The 25,815-nt window shown below is 36.4% G+C and overlaps 2 protein-coding genes across 5 annotated transcripts; one reads left to right on the forward strand and one right to left on the reverse strand.

Moving 5' to 3' along the window:
* Nucleotides 1-5,239: 5,239 nt before the first annotated feature.
* LOC132060934 (monothiol glutaredoxin-S6-like) lies at nucleotides 5,240-5,838 on the reverse strand. Its single transcript, XM_059453822.1, has one exon. It carries the CDS (start codon nucleotides 5,628-5,630, stop codon nucleotides 5,322-5,324), a length of 309 nt encoding a protein of 102 aa, XP_059309805.1. The 5' UTR covers nucleotides 5,631-5,838; the 3' UTR covers nucleotides 5,240-5,321.
* Nucleotides 5,839-23,955: 18,117 nt separating this feature from the next.
* LOC132060935 (uncharacterized) lies at nucleotides 23,956-25,389 on the forward strand. 4 transcript variants are annotated; one of them, XM_059453826.1, is made up of 3 exons: nucleotides 23,956-24,285; nucleotides 24,353-24,414; nucleotides 25,018-25,389. In XM_059453826.1, the coding sequence occupies exons 1-3, from the start codon at nucleotides 24,248-24,250 to the stop codon at nucleotides 25,302-25,304; spliced, it is 387 nt and encodes a 128-aa protein (XP_059309809.1). In that variant the 5' UTR covers nucleotides 23,956-24,247; the 3' UTR covers nucleotides 25,305-25,389. The 4 variants fall into 4 exon arrangements, 3 of the variants coding, with proteins under 3 accessions (XP_059309809.1, XP_059309806.1, XP_059309808.1); XR_009416066.1 differs by lacking the exon at nucleotides 24,353-24,414; XM_059453823.1 differs by having other exon boundaries at nucleotides 23,956-24,414.
* Nucleotides 25,390-25,815: the final 426 nt, after the last annotated feature.

Raw genomic sequence — 25,815 nt, forward strand, 5'->3', positions numbered from 1 at the left:
TTCTAAAGGGATTTTATTTAAATGCTTAAGACAAGTGTATGATGGTGAGCCTAATAATAGTATGAATGGTTTTTACGTAGAGTGAGCTTGGAAAGATAACCATTGAGTAACTAAGAAGACCGAAAGGTATGTTAAGGCTAAACCTTTCTTTCTTAAGGCATGATTCCTTTGTTGTGAACCTATATATGACATCTTCAATAAACTCGTTTCTAAAAGTACCAAAGCTTACAATTCCTGATGTTCTTGTGATATCCTTGAGCTTGTTTCATGGCTATTGATGTTATTCATTAATGTTGATCTCTTCTTATGATTTTGTTCCTTCAAGGTGAGACGTGTTCATGCGAATGACGGTCTCCATAATAATAATCCAACGAGTTTAGGAACAGTTCTACAATGTTTTATAAGACATGAATCGAGAGCGCAGAGGATCTCTAACGAGGTATTTAATGTTTGAAAAGAGGTTATGTTGTATCTTAGGATTTGGTTATAGTCTAGTCAAGGAAGAAGTACTAATGGCTCCGGGGCCAGGTGCTTATAAGTCTTATGTGATTATGTAGACCCTACGGGTTCGTTGATGACCACGGGAAGTGTATAGAGATTACTTGTAGAAGTTTAGTTATGATGTTGATTATAATTACCACTAGTCTACGACCAGTCAGGCAGATGTTACCACCGTGCTACGACTGGTTGGGCAGATACGTGTTTACCACCATGCTACGGCCGGTTGGGTAGATATGTGTTTACCACCATGCTACGGCCGGTTGGGCAGTTATTACCACCGAGCTACGGCCGTTTGGGCAGTTGCCACTGATCAATCGGCGCTCGCGCTCACGGCCGGGCGATAATCGAACGGGGCGCTACCACCGAGCGGTCGGTTACAAGCACCACGATCGGGCCGGCTCGCTTCCCATCGGGGCGATAATCGGACGGGCGATTACACACTGTGCATGGCCGGTCGCGTTTACCATCGGTCTTGGGCGTATAGAGATAGCACCGTAGGACATGCTAGCTAGGATCAGCAAGATAATACACATATACGGAAGTTATACAGAGCATAAAGAGACGTGTGTACTAGATTCTCATCGATAAGTCGGGCTCAAGTCGATGCTTATCTTTCCTCCCTCGCTTTACATATATATTTATTATGTTATATTTCTCGCTTACATACTCGGTACATTATTCGTACCGACGTCCTTTTTTGTGGACGCTGCTCACGCTCTGCAGATGGGGACGGACGAGGATCTTCCGAAAGCAGTCGCTTTCGGTGTACTAGTTTTGATTGGTGGGCTCCACTTCTTCCTCGAGCATTGCCGAGTCTGGGTCTATATATATATATATATATATATATATATATATATATATATATATATATACTGGTATGTATGTTTCGAGCCCTATCCCGACTCAGTATATTTCAACCATGTTCATGCAGGCTGCGTACGCTCTCGTGTATAGCTTAGTTATGTTACGTTATGTTTCCGTAGTTATGTTGGCATCGTAGCCCATTGCACATATATATTTATGCATGATATTATGTTCATATTTAGCCCTTAGCCGTATTTTTACCATTCAAGACAAGAAGAATGCAGGTTATGAGTTGGTTCGCTCGGTTCCCATAGGGTGCCGGGTGCCAGTCACGCCTTACTAAGGGTGGGGTGTGACACTAAGAAACTTGATGAGTATCTGAAAGAGTTTAAGGGAATATGTGATAGACTTGCTGTCATACACAAACCTGTTGAGGAGGATAGCAAGGTGATCAACTTTGCTAAAGGTTTAGGTCCTAAATATAGGACTTTCAGAACTATTATGCTTGGCAAGACACCTTATCCCACACTCAATCAATTTTTCAATACACTTAGAGGCTTTGACATGAGAGAAGATTATGAGGAAGTGTCTCAGGAAAACCACAACATGGCTTTCTTTGTAAAAAAAAAAAAAAGGTAGAGGTGTTCATAATCAGAATGGAAGAAAGTCTAACTATAATTCAAGAGGAAGAGGTTTTAGACCTGCTGGATAAAACTACACTCAAAACAATCATAGTGTGCATGCATGGTTCAAATCAAGTCAAGAACATGGATAATGGTCGTCAAATTTTTAATAGGAATAACCATACTGCTCTTAAATATTTTTACAGATGGGACTATTCATATCAAGCTGTAGAAAATCTTCCATAAGCCTTAAGAAGAATAACCATAAGGCACAATGCCTAAGCACAATGCATTATCTGTTGACTCTGGAGCAACCAATCATATAACCAACAACACAAGTAATCTATCTGATCTTAAGGTTTACAATTGAACTGATAAGATAATTGGTGGTAATAGATCACACTTAGATATCACACATGTTGGAAGTACTACTAAGTTTGGATTGAAAGTTAAGGAGATACTAGTAGTTCCTAAGATAATAAGAATCTACTGTCTGTTAGCAAGCTTGCAAAAGACAATTCATATGCGCTTGAGTTTGATGAATCTGATTTTGTTGTTAAGGACAATAAGCCAGGAAAATAAATGGCCAAGGGAACTAAGAAAGGAGGACTCTATGCACTGGAAGATAACAATATGTTTGCTTTGACAGCAACACCACACTGGAAGAGGACAGATTGGATTTGGCGCTAGATTAGGCCATCCTAGTTTAAAGTCTTTACAATTTTTGAATAGGAATAAGTTCATAGATGTTAAGAGTTGGAATAAAGTGCCTACTATTTCTACTAGCTGTCAGTTAGGAAAAAGTTGTAAACTTACTTTTGCATTGAGAAATCAAAATTGAGAAGGAACCATTGCTCAAAATTCATTGTGATCTATAGGGACCAGCTCCTATCGAATCCTCTCAGCATATGAGATACTACATTTTGTTTGATGACCACAAAAGATACAGTTGGTTATATCCAATAAACAATTAAAGAAGTCTGAATTCTTTAAGAACTTTGTTAAGTTTCAAAAGATGGTTGAAAAGCAATTTTCAAAGCCAATTAAAATCTTTCAATGTGATTGAGAAGGTGAGTTCATTAGTAATGAATTCATTAAACACTTGGAAAACTGTGGAATCATTAGACAAATGTCATGTCCTAATACTCCTGAACAAAATGAGAACTCTGAAAGAAAACATAGACATACGGTAGAAACTGGTCTTACACTACTTTTCATGCAAAACTACCTCTATTTTTATGGGTGGAAGCTTTCCTCGTTGTTGTATTCTTGATAAATAGACTACCATCTTCAGTTCTAAAGAATGAAATACCTTTTGTCAAGCTTCATGGGGCATCTCAAGATTACAATAGTCCTAAAGTGTTTGGTTGTAGGTGTTATCCTTATATCAAAGTTCAAACAAAGTTGGACAGTGCATCTTAGACTTAGATTGATTGGAAAATCACCTCTAAGATTGTATGGCTTTTCTGATGCAGATTGGGGAGGATGTAATACAACAAGAAGATCAACTACAAGATATACAATCTATTTTAGTGCTAATTGTGTTTCATGGGCATCCAAGAAGCAACGCACAGTTGCCAGATTAAGTGATGAGGCTAAGTACAGGGCATTAGCCTTAGCCACAGATGAGATTACATGGATAACATATATCCTTAGGGATATTAGTGTCCCATTGTCAACAACTCCAATACTGTTTTGTGACGATCTTAATGAATCCAGTTCTACATGCCAGAACTAAACATATAGAGATGGATTATCATTTTGTTCGAGAAAAGGTGGCTAGAGGACAACTTATAACACACTTTGTGAGATCACATGACCAACTTGATGATATTCATACCTAGGCAGTTACAAAACAACAATTTGCAGGTTTTAGAAGCAAGCTAGGAGTGGAGGTTCCACCTCTCTCTAGCTTGAGAGGAAGTGTTGGAGATTAAGACTTCTAGTGAAGCAGGAATAGAATTGTGTACTGATTAGGATAATGACTATGTATCCTGTGTATATCAGTATTATATTTCGTGTATATTAATAGTATATCAGCTTGAATAGGATACAAACATGTAGTTAGAGTTAAGTAGGACTCTACTATTGTCATGCTGATCCATCAGTGTACTCGAAACTATATAAGAAGGCTATATACATATAATGTACATTATCACAAGAAATATACACAAAAGCTTCTCTTTTCCTTTCTATACTGTGTTTTCTACAATACTGTCGTGTACATAGCTTAAACTCAATCAAAAAATATTTTAGTTCATTTTGAAAACTAACTAGGAGTACTTACTATATCAAAGGATAAACATAGCTCAACTAAACAACACTGGTTTAACAATGTCGAGCTCTGAAGTCACTTCGCTTTTAATATGCCTTACGCAAATCAGAAAACATTCCTCTGCCATTGCAGAAAGGGAAAATGACAAATCTTCCTATTGGTGCATGGCTAGAAGCTTTATATTCATATGTCAACTGAAAACTTATGTAGGTAGGAATATTTGCAACATGTGCCATGCAGGAGATCTACTGTTAGAGCAAGTTGGTTGGATAAGAAAAAGGCATTAATTCGAATGGTCACCAATTTTAACTTAAAGATTCGCACATCTTGATGCTTGCTTCAGGAAGGCTGCGTACATTACCTCTTGAGGTGCCGTCCATTTTAGAACCTTGCATGAATGCGGAATGCGGTGTGAACCGGACTACCTTTTATAACCTTTTGTGGTTTCGAAATTACTTTCTTTTTTAAATATAAAATACAATGTGTCAAAAAAGTGAAGTAATGTTGAAAGGTAACATAAATTTTCAGATAGTGTATCCTATGATCGAGAAACTGTTCATAGTGGAAGTTCTTTTTAAATTTCATTGATGTTTGATGACTTTGTTTCCGACATCTCACGCGTTCATGAATGATATATTAAAACCCTTGGTTACTAAGAATTTTACATTTGAGATCATTATGACCTATAATCAAGATAACTAATTAGAGTAAAGGCTTCATTTTATTTATTATGTCATAGGATGACCTTGCTCAATCCCAAACAGTAACAATAAACAATAGATGCATGTAACTACACTAAATATTAGTAATACGTTAGATTAAAATGCAGTACATAAAGATATATGCTCATTGTTATTAACTTCTTTCGTGTCAATTGTTTTGAAATAAAGCAATGACTCTTTATTTATAAGTGTCAAAAAGAAATGACTGACCAAAAGTGTAACTTTTTTAATATATCAAGAGCAAAAAAAGTATACACCAAGAAGCAAAATCCCGGGGGGGGGGGGGGGGGGGGGGGGGGCGAATAAAAAAGTCCGAAGCTAGAAGACTCTATTTATAAGTGGTAAATTTATTATCAAAATTCCAAGACTTGCTACCTAGTTATTATTAATTAATTTCTATACCCAAATGGCATTACCCCTAATGAGCAATTGTTTGAGCTTGCCCCTCACATTAAGGCTCATGATCTCATTTGCACCACCAACAAACTCATTCCCTATAAATATTGCTGGCACACTTGGTTGACACCCTAGTTCAATCAATGCCTTCTCCATTTTCATCCCATTTGGATGTGTATCGAGCTCGCAAACTGTAGGGTTTGCTCCAAAACTACGAATCAAGGTTTCGATGCTATGAGAAATGCAACAACTACTCTTGGTGAAAATCACCACTGGGCTTGCTGCTCCCAACTTCATAACCATATCCATTTTTAAAAAACCTTCAAGAAATAATAAATTGTTCGGCCCAAATGCCAAGGTATGTATATAGCTTTTAGTGAAGAGGAAATTAAGAAGATGTGGAGGCTAAAAGTTGTGAATTGACTTTCAGCTTCAGGCTTGATTTGTGGTTGAGAAACCTGAACATATCACGAAGCTATATATAGAGGCATTATGTTAGCTAAAAGAAAAGGGAAAACATTAAATTGCTAGAAGAATTACATGAGTTGATGGATATATCTAGATTTTTCTTGATCACTTGTATGCCTTATCTGGCTAGCCTGGCTTCTAAAGTAGCATTACATTCCCAAGCTGAAAATCATAAGAATATAATCTATATCACTTTGAAAATATTCCCAGTACATATGTCACTAGCAAAAGCTCATCTTATATTATGCGATTTTTTTTCCTGTTTCTTTTTAATTAGTTTTTGCTTTCTTGGTTGGAAAAATGTCTTGGTTTTTCAATAGAATCTTACAACTTTAATTTGAGAAATACATGAAATCTTTGTCAGAATATATCCTCATAGACGTGCTGTTGAACTCAAGTCCACATTATACGATCCGTACCCTAGAGAAATCTTCTCCTAGTTCGATTGATACACGACAAACTTGATTCAAATTCCATTTGTATAAAGTAGATCACTCTATCAAGAAGGGAATGCAGTACAAGTTAATTGTTCCATGAAAAATGCTCCCTTACTACCTCGAAAGGTCACATATTACCGTAGTACTCTATATTCCCTCATTCAGGTATTCGAATAGAATGGGTCATTTGCACTTTTCCCCTATTTTGTGCTGGCCATTTATTTTTGCCCCTCAATGCAAATAACTTTCTGCGAGTAATAAATTTATATTTTAACATCATAATATCCCACAAGTTATCTTTCCGCGCAATTTCTTCGAATAGAATACATAACGACTAATTCAAAGTTGTCCTTAGTAAAACATGTCAACTTGGTCGGGCCAGATAACCCGACCCAGCGCACTAACGGACCAGCCCAACACGACCTTTAAATTCATGGAAGGGCAAGATTGAGCTTGTAAATCAGTTCGTACTTGGCTCAAGATTTGTTGAACCACCCGTGTCAAAATGGTAAATAGCCACTTTTAATACCTGTTGTCAAACATTAACCACTATTTTAAATGTTATCAACATTTAACCGCGTTTTGGATAAAAATACCTTATCTAAAACATGGAAGAATCCTAATATAGTGTGCTAGAGTTCAAACCTTTTACAAATGGAATTACTGCATAGTATACTAGTGATTTACCTTTAAAAGCTCTGAACTCTAGCATGCAGTGCGCTTGAGCTTCACCTATAGTAGTTTTTGGAACTCCGGTATAGTGTGCTAGAGTTTCACTTGTTAAATTTTCAAATTCTTACACTGTATTGATAGGTCTTCCTTGTTTTAAGTAGGAGTACTTTTATCCAAATTTTATTTCTGTCACTACAAGAAAGAAGATATTTGCCAATAATTTTTTTTGTTGCCATAGTATTATTATTATTGCAGAAAATCTTTTTTAGCGAATGACATTTTTTGTTATTGCATAAACTTTTCCCATCGGCTGTTATTGCAAAGACGTGCAACAATTTTTTTGTTGTTGCCAAAAATACTTTTTGCAGCAATAGTCAATTTATGGCATCAAAATTAAATTGTTTGGCAAAAAAACAAAAGCTAATTTTTAAAAGTTTCATCATATATGCCAATAATAAAACTAAGTTGTTGCCGAATATTGAATTTTGCCAACAGTATTATTTTTGTTGTCATTTGTGTACTTTCTTGTAGTGCGTATTAAAGAGTGGCTATTTACCTATTACATTTTAGATAATAGCAGGCCCAAATGTTGAGGGACGACCACTTAAGGTATCAACAACAACAACATGCCCAGTGTAATCCCACGAGTGAGATCTGGGGTGAGAGTAACATGCAACCAGACCTTACCCCTACCTTTGTGGGGTAGAGAAGTTATTTTCGTTAGACAAATTAAGTGAGGTCAGTTGTACTTGAACCCGCGAACTGGCAGAAATTATAATTATGTCGCAAGCAAGGATCAAACTTGCAACCTTAGGGAAGTCTTGCAAACCCTTAACCATTGCGCTAAAATATTTATCAATAACTAAGGGACCACAAGTATTATTAACCCAAAATTTAGTTTTGCTATATTTTGACTTGGGAATATCCATTTTATAGTGTCCTTGGATGTACACCACGTTTTCATCACTTCAAAAAAAAAAATGCTGCCATATAAACTAAGTTGATGTGGACTGGTAAAATTGCACTGGTAGTTTAAAGTTTATTTACCTTGTTAATGTATCTAAATTTAAGAGTCCGGAACCTAAATGACCACCCCCCCCCCCCCCAAAAAAAAAGTGAATCAAAATACCTCAAGAAAAAAATTGATACCAAAGTACCCTTAACGTAGTAATTTACTGCGTTATTGGACCTAACTGTAACGACTCAGTTAAGTCCAATAACATAGTAAAATTACTGTGTTATTCTTGACAAAGTTTTAATAATGCAGGAAATTACTGCGTTAAAAAACTCCACAAAACTAGGGCAAAACCTCCATTTTTCTAACACTTCTCCATTTTCATTCTTTTGCCATACTTTACCCCCTCATAAATCATGTCTCAAAATTCCGAATCATCGTTTTATGCTATAGAACCCGACGTATGTTATTGCGGTGTATATTGCCGGCTCAAAATTTCAAGGACTCCAGAAAATCTGGGCGGTCATTTTTGGCTTTGTAAACTGCCCGAAGTAAGTTTATTTTGCAACTTTTTATAGAGTTTTTGCCACGTTGTCTACATTTTCTACCTTACAAAACTATGTTATTTGTTATTTTATTAGGCAGATGGTGGGTGCACATATTTTCGGTGGGAAGATAAAGTTCCCGCGGATAAAACGGTAGCGGCCAAGTATAAAAAGCCTTCGGTTGATAAAGATACTGCGACTTCACGAAGCAATGTAGATACCGTGAAGTTTGATTTGCAGTGTCAACTTAGGGAAGCTGTAGGAAAAATTGAACTTCTAGAGATGTTGCTAAAAGAATCGGAAGAAAAAAAATTCAAGGATAATCTTAAAGACCCTCAAGTGAGACAAATGCTTTGGAAGAGAAAGTGAAATTTTGGAGGATGATTTGTGGTCTCTTGTTGTTGTTTGTAATTTTGAAGTGTTGCATTGTCGGCTAGGTTTATTATTTCCTATGTAGTTTGTTTTTATTTTTAGTAGTTTAACTTTTTATGTATTATGTATTTTCTATGATTTTTCTAATGTATTATGTAATCGTCACTTTTTATGTAGTAGTTTATTTGTGTTTTCTATATAAATTTGAATCGTTGCATTTTTTATTTATGTATATAATGTTTGTCAATTCTAACACGCTTAAGTAAGTAAATAATAATAAGAAAAATGCAAAACTAAACATACTAATATTCTTCAAATTAACGACATCATCATAAATTAAAAATATAATTAAAATCACAATATTCTTAATCATCAAAACTGAAGTGGTCAATATTGTCCTTAGATCAATATCTTGGGTTTCTTAAGACAAATCTTTTTTCTATAGATGTTAGTTCCCTACTAGTTGATGATGCTTGTTCTTCAGCCAACTTGAGCATGTAAAATCTACAACGTCGTGCTAGCATTCTGTCACGACCTATTTTCACTAAGTCGTGCGGGCACCTACCTTTCCCACCTCGGTGAACCCTTATTCCAACAATCAAAAATATATAAATAAAGCGGAAGAAGATAAAATAACGTAAGTCTCACGATAATAATATAAAAAATATAGAAATAATGAGAATCCAACCCCGATTCGGTCGGGTCATACAAGAGCATCTAACTAAATACTATGAATCATAATAATACATAATCTAAAAGATCATGTTAATGAAACAAGACATAAGGATAAAAAGAGTCATCGGCATCGATCGTCCTCGTACTCGTCGAAGGACTCGAATCGAAATCCTCGAATATTAGCCACGAAGAGTAGAAATCGATCTTGATCGCATTCATAAAAGAACGACAGAGTGTATGTCGATACAAACAACGAGTGCTTGTAGGTAGGCCGACTAAGACTAGATAACGTATATAAAGACAACAAGCAAGAAAAACATATAAACCAACAAGTACAAGTCAATATGAATCCATATTGAACAAGTCATCTTTTATGTTATAGCATCTAAACCCAATTGTGCCAAGTCTTAGTATAATCAATCCGAATCGAGACATCACGGTAGTATCACAACAATCAACGAGGAACCAAGATATAATGCAATGCAATAATGTATGTAGGATGAATGCATACGTATGCGGTTTGTACAACATGTCCGGACGGAGTAACTCCACGTCTCGGCGATCATGACCCATGGGGACTGCCGAAGTCCATGTACCACTCGCCCGAATATAACCTCGGATCACGAGCACACTCCCTCACGATCCCGGCAAAGACCTCGGGCATCGGACACTCCATCGTTCCCGCAAGAAACCTCGGGCAACAAACACTCATCTCTCTTTTACCCTCTCCGCAAAGACCTCGGAGGCTACACTCTCTCACATATCATCATTAGTGCCATAACCATGCATATATCAATGTATCATGGAAATGCATATGAGTATGATGAAATGTAATGTTAAAAAAAACCAATTCAATCCGAAACGGTACCACACATGGAATACAAGTAATATCGAGAATAAGGCTACACAAAAAGCCACAATGGAATCACCATTCTCATCTCCATATCAATCAAGTAAAGCAACGCAATATCATAGTCATGATATATCATTAGTCACGATACTCAATGTCTCAAGTGGCAACGAGCACAAAAAAAAATAGATCAAGATAAGTCAACAACACAACGGGATGTGTAGCCCCCAAATCATACAACAAGGTCCAACCTAAGAAAATATCTAACCCAACTTGATACCGCGTTACATTTATATGCATTCTCGACAATATCATCTAAACATACGCTTCGCTAATCAAAGTCTCACCATAAGGTAAACCGTAACCTACCCAATGCCGACTGTGTGTCACGAACTCCATGCCAAAGCTTTTCCTTCCGAAGTGCTTCCGATCGGACAAGGTCTTTAGTGCTTATTCGTCACACAATATGTGTACGCTACCCAATAATACTTCAACCTATATTAAGACGCCAACAACTATGGTTAAGCTACGGGGAGATTCAAACGTATTCTAACGTTAGTAACTCCTTTCTAGATGTTTAGGCGATGTTTTCTCTTGTATCTAAACCAACCACATACTACCAATACAACATCAATAATTATGTGTTCAATACCAATCCGGACAGCCCACACAATATTCTAAAGGCCCACATTCATATCATGCAATAACGATTCACATACGGCTTCGACATTCTCAAGTTACTTTTATTAGTTTGTAGCCTTAACGTTTGCATGTAACAACTTATAACAGCCCATCCAACATACAATATGATGTATACTCTTAACTTATAATTATTCTTTCCAACTTAATGAAAACACAAGTCCAAAACAGTCCACTACCACAACATGTCCAAAACGAGTCTCTAACCGACAACATAACGATGTTGAATTCTTGCAAACGTTTACGAAACATACTAAGCCAACCACATGCGATTTTTATACATCATTTCATGTCTTCTTTTCATATAATTTCAGTAAGTTATGACCAGCTATCCACACGACAAGTACAACATCAATTCATACGCAACTACGCTATATCGTCATTTTTATAATCCTTATAACAACTCACAAATGACTTTAGTTTCAACTCAACCATTAAACACCTTCATTTCCATCATAAAATTCATGATAATAACAATCAAAATATCAAGTAAAAACAGTTCACTAACTTCTTCACAAAACAGTCCACACACGGCTACACCATGCTTCAACATCGCTCACATAAAATCATAGATTCAACCATTTTCATACTAACATAACTTCACCTTTAACCTTCCAATTCTTTTCATTCTTTTTACCATGAGATCTATGATAGTAACAACCATATTTATTAAAGAAAATCAGTCCATTAATTAGTCCCTGGCCAACTAACATTCCAACACCAACTTTCATGATTTTATGCATGCGATTCATGTTCGTCAAGTTACAACCATACTTCAACATCAACACATATAACCCCATAACTACCATCATGTTCCAACATCAACACACCTTATTTCATGCATACAACTTATATTCACACATCTACATCACCCTTAATACATGAAAAAGAAAGTTAGATCTTACCTTGACAACTTGACTTCTCTACTTGGCTAGAGTTGGTGACTTGAGATGGAAATGGTTCTTGTTGCTCCAAAGACTATCTTCACGTTTTAGGGACCTTCTAAAGGGTTGAAACACCTTGGAAAATAATTTTTGGATCAAGACTCAAAGGGCTCAAAAATCAGCCCCTTGGCCGAATGCTCCCTCTTTTCCCTCTAGGTTTTCTTTCTTTGTTGTGAAGTTGAAAATGAATGTAATGGCTGATTCCTTAGTCATTATTTGGTTAAATTATTATGCCTACAAGTTGGACACAACACATGCTCCACTCATGTCATTGAGCACTCAATTAACTTTACACAAAATTTCACTTCTTTTCTCTAATGAACTTCCCCCTTTGTTCCCTTTCTTCTTCTTTCCATTTAATTGTTTATGAGACAATTGCATGTGTAGTGAATGAATCATACACTAACCTTTGTCCATTGCAATCATACAAGGATGAATGTCAATATTTAAGTGTGCAAGTATTCTTCCTAACATGTGTGTCTTCATAAAATAATGCATGCTTTCATAAAGTGATAGATGCCCTCAATATTCAAATGCATGCCTCAACTTTTTCTCCCCCAATTTCAGCCACCTTGGCCGAACCTCACCTCTTATTTTCTTTCAATTTGGTTGTCCACAATATGATGTAAGTGTAGTGGATGAATTAATGTTTAAATGTATATTTGTATGTCTCCCATAATAGTCTTATTTAAGATGACTTTGAGTCATCTTTTGGACATGGCATGTTAATGCTCATATTGGCTCATTGTTGCCACTAATTTTAACTTAACACCACAATTAAGTAGTTCCTAATTTCCATTAATGCTTCTATACCAAACAAAATTTGTAGATAAATTGTGACTTCAAACGAAATCGGAAGTTAAAGTCTCTACTTTGTATCTTGAGATAGTCTTAATACTCGGCCCGACTTGAATCATCCATATCTCCTTACCCCGATATCATTTTGACGAGCTGTTTGTTGCGTTGCAAACTAGACTCGATGAACTTAATTTTAGGCTTTTTAAACACCTTAAAACTCCTCATATACTAGGAGATATGCCTCCTACAATATAGGCTAAAATCGGGTCCGAGATTTCTTACCGAAATTGTTCCGATTCATTTCGTTTAACTTCTAATCCTCTTCCAACCTCATGTAACCTCTTATACATACATATACACAGTCATTTACATCCATAACAATTCATATACATGTCTCGAAGGGTCCGTAGAATCACAATAACCATAAGTAGAACTCACAAAGCTTCGACGAAACTCCAATCGAAAAGTATATTCCTATCTTTTGTCCATCTTCTATATCATTACTAATAATCTCAAATACTTTAAAAGGTCACTCACATTACCTCATATACATACTCATAACGCGATTTCAAATCCTTTAGGTTACCGGGTCACCTCGAGATACTTAAGACAACCATATTTATAACGATATTCTTACTAACTCGATTAACTTTCCTTGAACCTTCTTAACTCATTCTTTCTTGTTTTAATACAAGTAGCAAGGATTATTATGGAGTGTGACATTCTCCCCTCCTTTAGAACATTCGTCCTCGCATGTCAAATGAGGACTAAAACTCGTCAATTAAATAACCGAATCACCCGTTATCGCGAGACTATAGACCAAGATTTGACCACGAAAAGGGTGTTTTAGGAATATTATGCCTAAAAGTGCTAAACGACCAAATGGGTCGTTACACATTCGTTTGTTCTCTTTCCTAATCCTCTGTACCGCAACCTTGCAAGAATCTTGATCAGTTCGAGGCATGCTCAATGAGAATCTTGTTGGGGTTGAAGCGTTGAGATTTTCCAAATCACGAACAACACGTTGTGATTTGGGGTACTCTTATGCCCATTTGCGACATAAATCACAATAATATTCACGTGGATCTGAATATTTCAGTTGGCGAAAATCGTCATTACGCTCTATTAAAAGGTGAAGCTTCAAATCGTCTAGCACGAATTCACTGTTATCGGTTGAGGAATCACTGGAATAGCTGCTTGATTTGAGCTGTCATCACCACTGTTATTCGGATCCTTTGGAAAGAATACCGACCAATCTACATTTCTACTATTCGACATTGAATTTTTAGTAGTTTACTAAGTATCGAAAGGCTACTTATTATTATATATAAAGGTATCAAACTCAATAGGTTGTGGGATCATGACTATGACCCTACCTACTTTATTTAAAATAAAAATAAATAAGATCATGGGGAATCATCGTCATCAGACATCTCACAGTCCGAGTCCTACTTGGATGTTACGTAACCATTTTGACTATATCCAGCCCTAATGCAACGTATCTGCATTCGGTTGTTCTCTTCGCGAAAACTATTAAGAGCAAAATTCAACTCTTGTGCAGTGCCACGAGGCATTGACGACATAGCATGACCTTTTGGGAGTTTAAGTCCAAATGCCCTCAAGTTTTGTTCCAGTGCTGTAGCCTCCCTAACATGCCAATTTAAATCATATGTCATTGTATTGTTGTAATGTTGATTATTTCTCGTTTGGGTTATTCGAGTATTCAAAATCTTCACCCAGTTCCCATGTCCTACCCATTTCTTCGAATATGTCTCCTGGAGAGAACGGTGTAAGACGACTAATATTTTCAAATTAGTTAAAAAATGACATGTAACCCTATTTGTGTGGTTGCTAGTTATTCGTCAATTACGTTATATAACACTTGCTAGCAATCATATTGTTGTATAGCACTAATTTTAGATGCGTTGTGCATAGTGGATTTATGATGTATCTGAATGACAACACTGATTGACAACACAATGCACGCGTTTGACCACTTTATACACCTTCAGCGCATGGTGGATTTAAAACGTTTCTGAATGAAAACACTGATTGACAACACAATGCATGCTTTGGACCACTTTATTACACCTTTAGCATAATAAATTACTGCGCGCAGCAATTTCATTAGTTATTCTAACCAATAATTCCACCAGTTTTTCGTTAGAAATCTGTAGATTCTACTGCTCATCCGTACTTGATTTGACGTAAAGTTGCATAACGTAGTAATTTTTTGCGTAATATGAAACCTTTAAACTCATTATATAAAGCGGATTTTGAACGAAAGGAAAGCATATCCAACTTCTAAATTTTATCCAACTTCTAAATTTCATCCAACTTCTGCATTTTGTACTTCTAAATTAGTCAAAAATGGAGGATCTTCCAACTGTTAGGGTTTTGGCAAGGAGAAATTATTTATGAGCCTAATAGTTTGCGTTATGACTCTCCCCAAAATATTATGTTAATTTTCCACTTAACTTAAAATACTCAAAACTACTTCAAGCCTTGTATAGTAGACTAAATGTTAGTAGACGGGAATTTCATTTAATTATAATTAGGAGATATCCATTTTCTTTTACACCGCAAGATTTAGTTAGTTATGGACAGTGGCATATCGTAGACGATGACTCTTTGACTAATTATCTGAAGGCGCTTTACGATTATAGGGAATGTATTACTTTGGACGTCCTTGAAATGTATGTAGAGAAGGTCTCCATAAATCGTCTTTGAAGTCCCGACCCGGCTAGAGCTCCTTGGAAATCTAGAAATAAACCTCGTCGGGAAGCCCCGTCTAGAATTCGCTGAGAAATTCAGCTTGAAGTCATTGATACGGAGCCTATGCATGAAAACACTTATCCTGACATGAGTACTTGTGAAGGCATTTTGAGGAGTCAAATGTCTCTGGAAACTTTAAGCCAGCAATTTGATGGACAGTAGATTATCATGTTGATTATAATTTTTAAGGGTTATATACCTGATATGAATAATATCGGGCAATCTAACTATTCAACTATTCAAAACAATACTTCTTCCTCATGTTTCGGTGAAGTTAATTACTATCGGTACGTCTACTTTTTTAGCATCAATACTATTATATTTTATGTTTAGTAGTTAAAACACTCTAGTTTCTTGTGTAGGGAAAATTTCACACAAAATGAGCTTGTTGCACCAAATGTGGTTCGTTCCTCAAACCCATGCAATGTTAATTCTTATCAGTAGATCCATCATTTTTATATTAAATAACATATGTATTTTGATGTTTGGTAGTTAATATATTTTACTTATTTTCTATAGGAAAAGACCTGCTCTAGATGGTGTTGATTATGCGAATTATATAGATACATCGTCGAGTGATAATGATGACATACCTAATGCCGAGAAAAGTGAGGATGAGGATGATATTAATCCTCAAAATCAAGTAGAACTATTAGAAGACATGATGCATAGTACGTCACACCAGGAAGAGATGAATTCGCAGCACCCATTTCACCAGCAAAACTCGACGCCGCAAAGCCAATTTCAACATTAAGAGTCGACCCCAGTTCAGTGGCATTCCAATGAGATTCCCTATCTTGATCATCTTCAAGTTTTCCCTGATGCCTTTGTCTTTACTAGAGATGATGATCATATTCATCGAAGATTGTGGAAAGAGCCAAACGATCTTGTAAAAGAGGATGCTGATATTGAAAAGGCATGATTTTCAACTCAAAAAAGTCATTGCAAAGGGCTATTTTAGATTTATTTCATCCAGGGGATGAGGGGGTTCAAAGTTGATGATTCCACTCGAACATATTGGCAATTGGTTTGCAGGCAAAAAAATTAAGGTTGTCAATGGATGCTCCGCTGTAAGGAGACTGTTGATAAGATGTGGACTGTTTCAAAGTTCTACACAAAGCACACTTGTGATATAAGTGACCTCCTAGATGATTATTTCAATCTAGATACCAATATGATTGTTGTGTTGTTAGTTGGCGACATTACAAAGAGCCCAAGGTACCCCCTTCGCCTAAATTTTATTTTAATTTTCATGTTAATATGAAGTTCCTCGTTGCTATATGCTGATATTTCAGCTTCTCCAGGTTCAAAATTAAAGAATGCATTACAACTGTTCTTGAAGTACATCGCAAAATCAAAACTAGGCGAAAGGCATATCTTGGGCGTAAGCGTGCACATGAGATTGTTTATGGAAATTGGGATAGCTCTTTCAATCCGAGATACATGGCAGCTATACAACAGTTCAATGCTGGTACTCTTATTGAATGGAAGCTCAAGTCGAAACGTGGTGTGACCGGTAATATTTTTCAATTTGTGTTTTGGACATTCAAACCATGCATTGATGGTTTTGCTCATTGTAAGCCAGTAATATCAATAGATGGCACACATATGTACGGAAAATACGACATCAAGCTACTAATTGTAGTTGGAATGGATGCAAATGGATTTACATTTCCTCTTACTTTTGCAATTGCAGCTAATGAGAGCACAGAGACATAGGGTCTGTTTTTGACCTACTTGAGGCAACACGTTATCAAGGATCGAATAGGTATATGTATTCTATCGGACAGACATGTTGGCATATTAAGCAATATGTGGGATTTGCATGGGTGGCAGCCGCCCTTTGCCTAGCATCGTTATTGTTTAAGGCATTTGAAGGCAAACTTTCAGCAGAAATATCTCATACGCTCAAATTACACCTTTTATTAGCGCAAAGCGGACGATGTCAAATATAGTAACCCAAAAAGGTTGGGGTCTAATCCCACAGGGAATATGGTGTGAAAAGGTTACTAAAATCGTAGAATGCTTAATTTAGGTCTAATGTCTTAATCCGATGATTTTTGTAGAGTTGGTTGTTAAAGACTAATTTCTAACTAAATTGCTTTGGATTGTAATTTATGGTAAAAGAAACCAAGGTTGTGTCCCCGTTAGATAAAATGTATAATCATAGGTATTCTTTGTTGATATACTTCTAATAGGTCGCTTTTATGGATGCATTTAACCTCTATGTGAATCTTTACTATTTCCCAATAAATAAAGATTATCTCTTTCTATGATTTTCTCAAATATAAGAAAGTTGATATGAAGAACGGTTAATTATGCCAAGTAAATTCTTCTTATTCTAAAGTAAATTTATTAAACAAAGAGTAAAGCTTTGAGTTCTTGTTATTTATTCTTACCAAACCCTAATTATTTTCCCAAACAAATCAAGGTTTATGGTGTTAATCAATGTTTGCAACCATTAATTATGAATGAAGAATGAAGAATAAATAAACCCTAGCAATCCATTATGCGTATATCAATCACAAATCCCAATCACAAAACACTCATCATTGGGTTCACAACCCTACTAAGGGCATTTAGTTACTCATGATGAAGAACAAGAAATAAGAGATTGAAGAATTCATAATTGCTTACTTTTGATGAAAAGAGAAATTGACAATACTTGAATTGATGTTCCGAATCTTCAAAACCAAGAGAGTATTTAATGTTCTAAGCCAAAAGTCAAAAATATAACAACTGATAATAAATAAAACCCTGCATTGGACTATTTATAGGTTTCAAAAACATAAAAATTACATAATTGCACTTTAGTCCCTGACGGCACCAATTACGGTCCGTAATTCAAATTACGGACCGTATTTCATTTAATGCCTTGGTTCTCCTACTGAAACTGGACAACATCTTCATCAAGTTTTACGAACCGTAATTCGTAATCGTCTGGCCGTAATTCTTCCTCCAAAAACTTGCCTTTCTGTTTTCTGCCACATTGAAATTTACGTTTTGACTTACGGTCCGTAATTTGAATGGTTGTACGTAAAAGTCAATATTCTTTTCTGCACCTTCTGTTTCAGCTTATCATTCATTACGACGCAAGATAACAAACCGTAATTGAAATTACGGTCAGTAATTCTTCACCAAGGTTAATTCTGCAACTTTCCAGATTTTGTCCTTTTAGATGCTTATCTTCCTGCAACAACACTAAGACACATTAAAACGATACTGACTTGCTTAAAAACAAGTAAAACTTAAGGCCAAAAAGCATTGAGTGTACCATAATTTCACGGCACATCAACACCCCTAACTTAAAGTCTTTGCTTGTCCTCAAGCAACTTATACAACACGATGACTCAATCTAACATCTAGATATAACAAAGTACTAATGTCTACAATGGTTTTACTTAGAACTACGGGCATGCATGTTTGTCACAAATAACCACCTCAACTTTCAAAATCAGAACACGACTCCTACTCAGGACACTACAACTCACAGTGAAGTTCCAATCCATGTTATGACATTATCAGAGGCATCAATATACACACAAACGTTGCTTTTTAGGGAATGCTCATAATTTCATTTGAATGCCCTCACATAGACCAAAGAATGTCCCTCACACATATGTACAACACAATAGGGACTAAGACAAAGGAGAAGAGAAGTTACTCACTCTCACAAAGAAATTCACAGTTAACACTTACATTACCATAGGCTTGCCCTCGTTTTCAATATTCTCATCTTTGGACATCTTAGTTATGATCACTCTAGGACTTTGTAGGGTTGTAATGTAGGCTTCGGGACGGGTAGGATACATATTTGGTCAATAGTGGCTCGCCCTCCTTGAACACTACACTTTTTCTTCTATTTTATTCACCCTTCTTTCTTCGCTTCTTTACTTTATCCGGTATGGTCGGTGTGACTTTATTGGATTAACTCTAATTAAAAAAATATATATATATTTTCTTTTTAGATTTTCCAGATTTGTTTTCTCAATACTATGCTTATCAACACCGAATCCTACACCATATAACTTCGTTTTCACCCTCAACTTAGGCTTTCAACCTCATTCTCCACAGAATTCACCTAACACCCCCTACTGATTGGTTTTTCACATTTATAATGTCAAGAAGGGACTTTGGTGCAAAAAATTGGATTATTCAAAGACAGGGTAAAGGCTGGTTAACGGCTAGTCAAAGAAAATAGGTCACATAGGCTCAAAATGGGCAACTAGGGATCATTGTTCATTTATGCAGGGACAAAAGCGTTTAGAAAGGGTTTCCAATTTACACAAAGATGACCTAGGATCATTTCACAACCAATACATCCTTAGACAAACATGACTATCAGGCAAGTTCTAGATTGCAAGCACAATAAGTGAACGAAACAAAAATTCGCAACACACAATGGCAACGGATTTTATCTTAACACAACATCCCAAGCAATTATTTACCGTACTTGATACTCTCATAATTATCATGTCATAAAAAGAACCAATCACGTCAATTCATAGTTATTCCTAAGTATTCATAAAAAATTTGAGGGGTTCCAATTTTTTTTTTTTTTAACATCTTTCAAAATCTAAAATTAACATGCCATAAGTTACTAAAGTACTACCATTTAAGCCAAAACTACTCTATTCTACCTAAACAACCTAAACGTGCCAGTTTCGATAACAAAAACCCCTCAGGAAAAGAACTCTAGCAAAGAAAAGCAGAGGGGGAGGGGGGGGGTTCCTAAACACATATTTACAATCCCACCCCCAATAGAAAAATCAAGCACTGTCCTCAGTGTGTCAATTATAAGTTCAAGGGAAAAGAGTTGTACCTGGGCACCCTAAGCCCTATGCTCATCCCGAGCAGGCTCTGTAGCAGCTGGATCATCCGCCGAGGGACGACTAAAAGAACCTGAATCTTGGGACACCTCCATCCGAGAGTGCGCATGGCTTATTTCACCTGCCTCTCCTACTCTCGGCGCAATTTTTGGTCCCGCTCTAGGGGGTCCTCCTCTGATAGATCCATCTCATCCCATTTCCTCTTGCCTTTTATTAGTGCACGGGACTCGTCCCCACCCTCTTCTTCAGAGTCGAGAAAATTTGTAACTGGGATCTCCAAATCCAAGTTAATCTGTGGGCAGGAACTGGCTCTTCGACTCTCTCGCGCCTTCAGTTACTCAAAGACAGCCTTCAACTTGGCCAATTCATTTCTCAATGTTGCCGAACCACCTTCGGGTACGATCTTCTCTAACTTAACCAGTCTCGTCTCGAACCCATCTAATTTGGCCTGGAAGACCTTGTGAGACGTGATATTCTTCTACGATTTCTTGGCTTCTCGGTTGTTTTGAGGTTTAATCTTAGTTATAATCACACCCACCTACTTTTCCGTTTTTAGTGTTTTGAAGGTTGTCTCGGGATAATTGGCTGAGGGGTCGGTAACTACGTACGCATCGAACAACATTCGTGGTGGAACGACAAGGTAGTGGCACTGAGAAGTAGCGGGCGTGGCGGCAAGTGGTGGTGGCATAACGTGCGTTTGCGCGCGTGCATTAACGAGCGAACTGGCGTCGACGGTAGTGGCTGCCGATGGGTGGTAGTAGTATCGACATTCATCGGAGGCCCGAGTCAACGGCGGTGGCGGGCATCCCGTACTTCCGTTGTGGTCTTGCTAACCCCGACTACGGGGAATAATGCTCGGGGTAGCACCCTACTCAGTATGGCTCGAACTTAACTCAAATTGAGTCTCGTCGTCATCGATGGGCTGCTCTAACCCAGCATCATCCTCCTCTTCCTTCTTAATCAACCTCCAGTCTCCCATGTGAGCTGCTCTGATAGTATGGTCTATCTCGGGAAGAGGTGGTACTAATGGTCTCCAACATAGTTCTGTGATGAGATATGGGAATACCAGGGAGGACCCAGGCTGGTGTGCTCTGCCTCGAATCTCCTCACTGATCAGACGCCCCAAGTTCACAGGATAGCGGGCCATTAATGTAGCGACCGTCTGATTCGTGGAGAGAACATTATCAGCCTTAGTTAGGAGCACCCTGTATCTGACTAGGCTCCACCAGAATTTGCCTTCAGTGATCAGACAACTTTTCTAAATTTTGGCTGGATGCATTTTTACCCATTCTTGATCACCCTTAGCTATCAAGGATGCATCCCACTTTTTCACGGACCTCTCATCTTTTCTGTCTCTCTTATCAAGGAACTCATGCACATCGGCTGGCTCTATGAAATCATCCCCGAAGTACACCTGGTTGATTGCTTTGGAGGAGATATCCACCTTGACATTCCCAACTATGATAAACTCAAACTTTGGACTTGGCCATGAGTCTTGGGTTTCTTCATTATGTGTAGGAGGGCAAATGGTACGCATAAAACTCCGCGCCCATGGAAAAATAATCTCTTGGCGAGTGACTAAACACACCGAGCTGGTAAAATTGTAAAGTCTCTGCAATGCGAGGATACACAGTCAAACCCTAAAAAATCAGCATCCTTTCTTCTAAGACATTCCTTTGCATTTTCCTCCTTTTTCGTTGGAGCTAACCTGGCGTCATACATCTTTGGAGCCTTTCACAGAAAATTGAAGCTTCTTTTCTGCCAATTTCTTAGTACGGATGGCTAATCAGCGACCCTCGCTTTCTTTCCATGGATCTAGAGATGCCTCAAAAATCTGGGCCTGGCTGGAAGCACGCTCAGATAAGCCACTTCTTGCTCGATTTCTTCTGTTCCCTCATGTCCAGATGTGGCTGCGACTGACTCTCTCTCTTCAGACTGGGAGAAGCCAGACTCGGACTTTGACGGTGTCATTGGCTCGGGCTCCGAACGTGGGGCACCTCTCTTTTTCTTTTCTGGCATAACCTCCACCTCCTCTTTAGACTGGGAGGGGGAATCATGCAAGGCATGCTCGATCTCGGGTTGTTTACCTCGGCCTGAAGCTCGGGGCCCCGTGCCTTTTCGATAAATTAAGTTGTTTTTAATTTTTAATATTAATATTTTTATATTTTATTTGCGGAAATACCATAATTTAATAAATAAACTCAAGAGATCAAAATGAAGAAGATCCAAAAAAAGGAAAAGCAAAAGAAAGAAAAAGGAAGTGCTGCAAAGAGGAAAAAAATTGTGCAAATTTTCTTTAATGTGGGCCCCATCAAAATTGAAACTAAGAAACAAAAAGAGGAAGAGAAACCTTATCAAATGAAGAAAGAGAAGCAGTTGCAACTTACCATTTTGGTATACGTACAAATTGGAAAAAAAGTTCGTGAACAACTTTCCAAGTTGAAAGTCAACATATTGTTAATCTTAAAAAGGAAAAGGAAATAAGAGAAATTGTGGGCACACGGGAAGATTTTGGCTGAAGAAGGAAATAGCCTACTCTCATTGAAGCGCTTCGGAGGCATCTATGGCTATAAATAGAGACATTGTTTTCCATTTGAAGGGGGAGACGATTTGAGAGAATAAAATTGAAGGAGAAGTTGCGGATACAATTCTTCCCATTCTTAAGCTTCTTCTTCTAAGGAAATTATTCTAGTTCCTGCTTTTAATTAAATAGCGAAATTAGTTTTCTTGAATATTTTTTCTATTTTCTTATTAATGGATAAGAATATTTCCATAAGTTGTATTAACTCCAATATGGAGTAACTTTCTTTTGTGTTGGGAAAATGACGGATCTTGATATTTCTATATAATAGTAGATAATATTATTCCTCAATTTCACATGTTTGAGCGGAAGCTTTCTATTTAACTTTTATATGCTTTACAGTTAGATGTTATTTTATTGGTCAACGTTTATCTAATTTATACGACTAATTAACTTGTTACTAATTCTGTAATCGAGAGAGGCGGAAGAAGTAACATAGTTAATTGTCGTATTGATAGATGTTAACATTTATTTAGTGACATCTATCTCTTTTATGTCATAATTAATTTTACACTTATTTGTAATCGAGAGAGGCGGATAGTGTATTAATTAATTATAGCAAGTAAGGTAACCGAAAAGGACTTACTATAAAGAGCATGTTTCAGTTCAAGCATATATTTCTGGTGCTTTAATATTACTATTTTGATAATTAATTTGTATAACCGAGAGGAGTGCGATTAATTCTTCAACTTAAGTAATAATATATAAATGTAATCGTGAGAGGCATTTATACATTTATGAGAAATAGAAATTGAAGATTAAAGAATTTACTTTATAATAGAAATATTAAGTGAAGTCAGGATCCCAACACTTCTTATTACATTTTTGAAAAATTAAAATATATCTCCATTGCTTTATTTGCATATTTAGTTAATTAACTCAACAATCAACTCTTTATATTCTCAAATAGTAATTAAAATAACAAACGTCTATAGAATAGATAAACCAATCTCTCGTGGGTTCGACATCTTTCTATACTATAATTTGACGAGTACGAGTTAAAATATATATATACCGTACACTTGTCAAATTTTTTGGCGCCGTTGCCGGGGATTGGTTAACATCTACTATAGATTAATTGTTTTGTTACTAATTTGATATATATATATATATATATATATATATATATATATATATATATATATTTATTTCTTCTACTATTTTGTTTTCTAGTACCTGACAAGTTTAGAGAGCAAGACTTGAAGATAATAATATTCCTGAATATTAATCTACTCCACACACTTTAAATATGAATTTCAACCAACCAAGAGAAACACTTGCAGAGTTAGTACAAAAATATTGTAAAAAGCCTATTATCTGTGAGTTATGTGGAGACAACCACCAAAGCTTCGAATGTCAAATAGGTAACAGTTTCTTCTATTCTGATTTCGATAAACAGAATGTTATTGATGCACTAATTAACAAAATCAGCGAAAGGTCTGCTGCTTGTGACTATTACGACAGAAGTCACCTTGTTCATGAACGCCAAGCAGGTAATCCTTTCTTCTTTGATTCATCTTATGAACAATCTTACATTGTTTCAAGGTGTGATGATTCCTATGGGTATGATTGTAATCCGGAATACAATCAATATCCAAGTTTTGTATGGAATCAAACTAATGAAAATCAACCACCTCGAGAGGAAAATATGAACTTGAAAGAATCTGTGCTTAGTTCCATCAAAAATCTTGATGAGAAATTTGCACGGAACCTTACAACCATTAGAAACCTAACACTGCAAGTAAATCATTTGGCCAGTATGCTAATCTCCCTAAATTACGGTGGTGAAAACTTAAATGAAACAACCTCATGTGAAAATGAACCAAGTCAAGAAAATGAGCACTACGTGAATGAATCTACTACTTAAGCAGAGGAGTCTGATCTAGTTGAAAAGACTGAAGATAAAGGCTTGGTTGAATCAAACTTAACGGGTGATGAGTGCATACCCTATTATTCCGATCCACATAAATTTACTCATTTTGAAGTAAATGAGAATGTAGAGGTCAAAAGCATGAATGAAGTTGATGAATACCCCTTTTTCCATCATTCGGCAATTTTCTCTAATAAATATGATTTTGTGGATTTTATTATTGGAGATTTTCAGGAAAATGCATGGACTGATCATAGTAAAAAATGGAAGATGGAGTTAGGGATCACACTGCAATGTTCTTTTACCGTTCGAGATGAGGATAGAAAAACTAAAAAGGAGCAGAATGCATGTACGGATAAAATATCTTGTGTTGTACTCGGCCAAATAAACTCCAAGAGACGCCTCAAGAATCAGAAAAGAGGAATGGATTCAGAGTTAGGAGTGGAGTTCACAAGCTCCCGGAAAAGAAAAAAATTCAGAGGAGCCTTTCTACACCCTTTTACTTCTAAATAGTGTGTCATGGGGACATGACATTATTTAAAGCGTGGGGTAGAGGAGTATTATATATATTATGTGTGTGTGTTTTAATAAAATAAAATAAAAAGTATATATATGTCTTTAATAAAATAAAATAAAAAGTATATATATATGTCTTTATGATGTATTTGTGTTATAAAAAAAAAAAAAGCCTTTTGTGATTTTTTTTATTTATGTGTTATAATTTAACTTAAAAACTAAAAAACTAAAAACCATAAAAAAAAGTGTGTGTCTTTATATTAAAAAAAAAAAAAACTGAGTTGATTTATTTGTAAAATAAATTATTTCATGTACTTCCATGGATTTCTTGTTCGGTTCTTTGCCATGTTCGTAATATTTTGAACCGAACACTTTTTAGGAATTTTAGTTATTTTCTTTGTTTTGGTAAATAAGTTGGTTAAACTTGGTTTGATTTGAAAATCATGAGATTCAAAAAGACGGATTTAATTGAGTATCATTCATGGGTTGTATGACTACCTTTCTAAAC

Source organism: Lycium ferocissimum, chromosome 6 (genome assembly GCF_029784015.1).
Source record: "Lycium ferocissimum isolate CSIRO_LF1 chromosome 6, AGI_CSIRO_Lferr_CH_V1, whole genome shotgun sequence".
Taxonomy (NCBI): Eukaryota; Viridiplantae; Streptophyta; class Magnoliopsida; order Solanales; family Solanaceae; genus Lycium; species Lycium ferocissimum.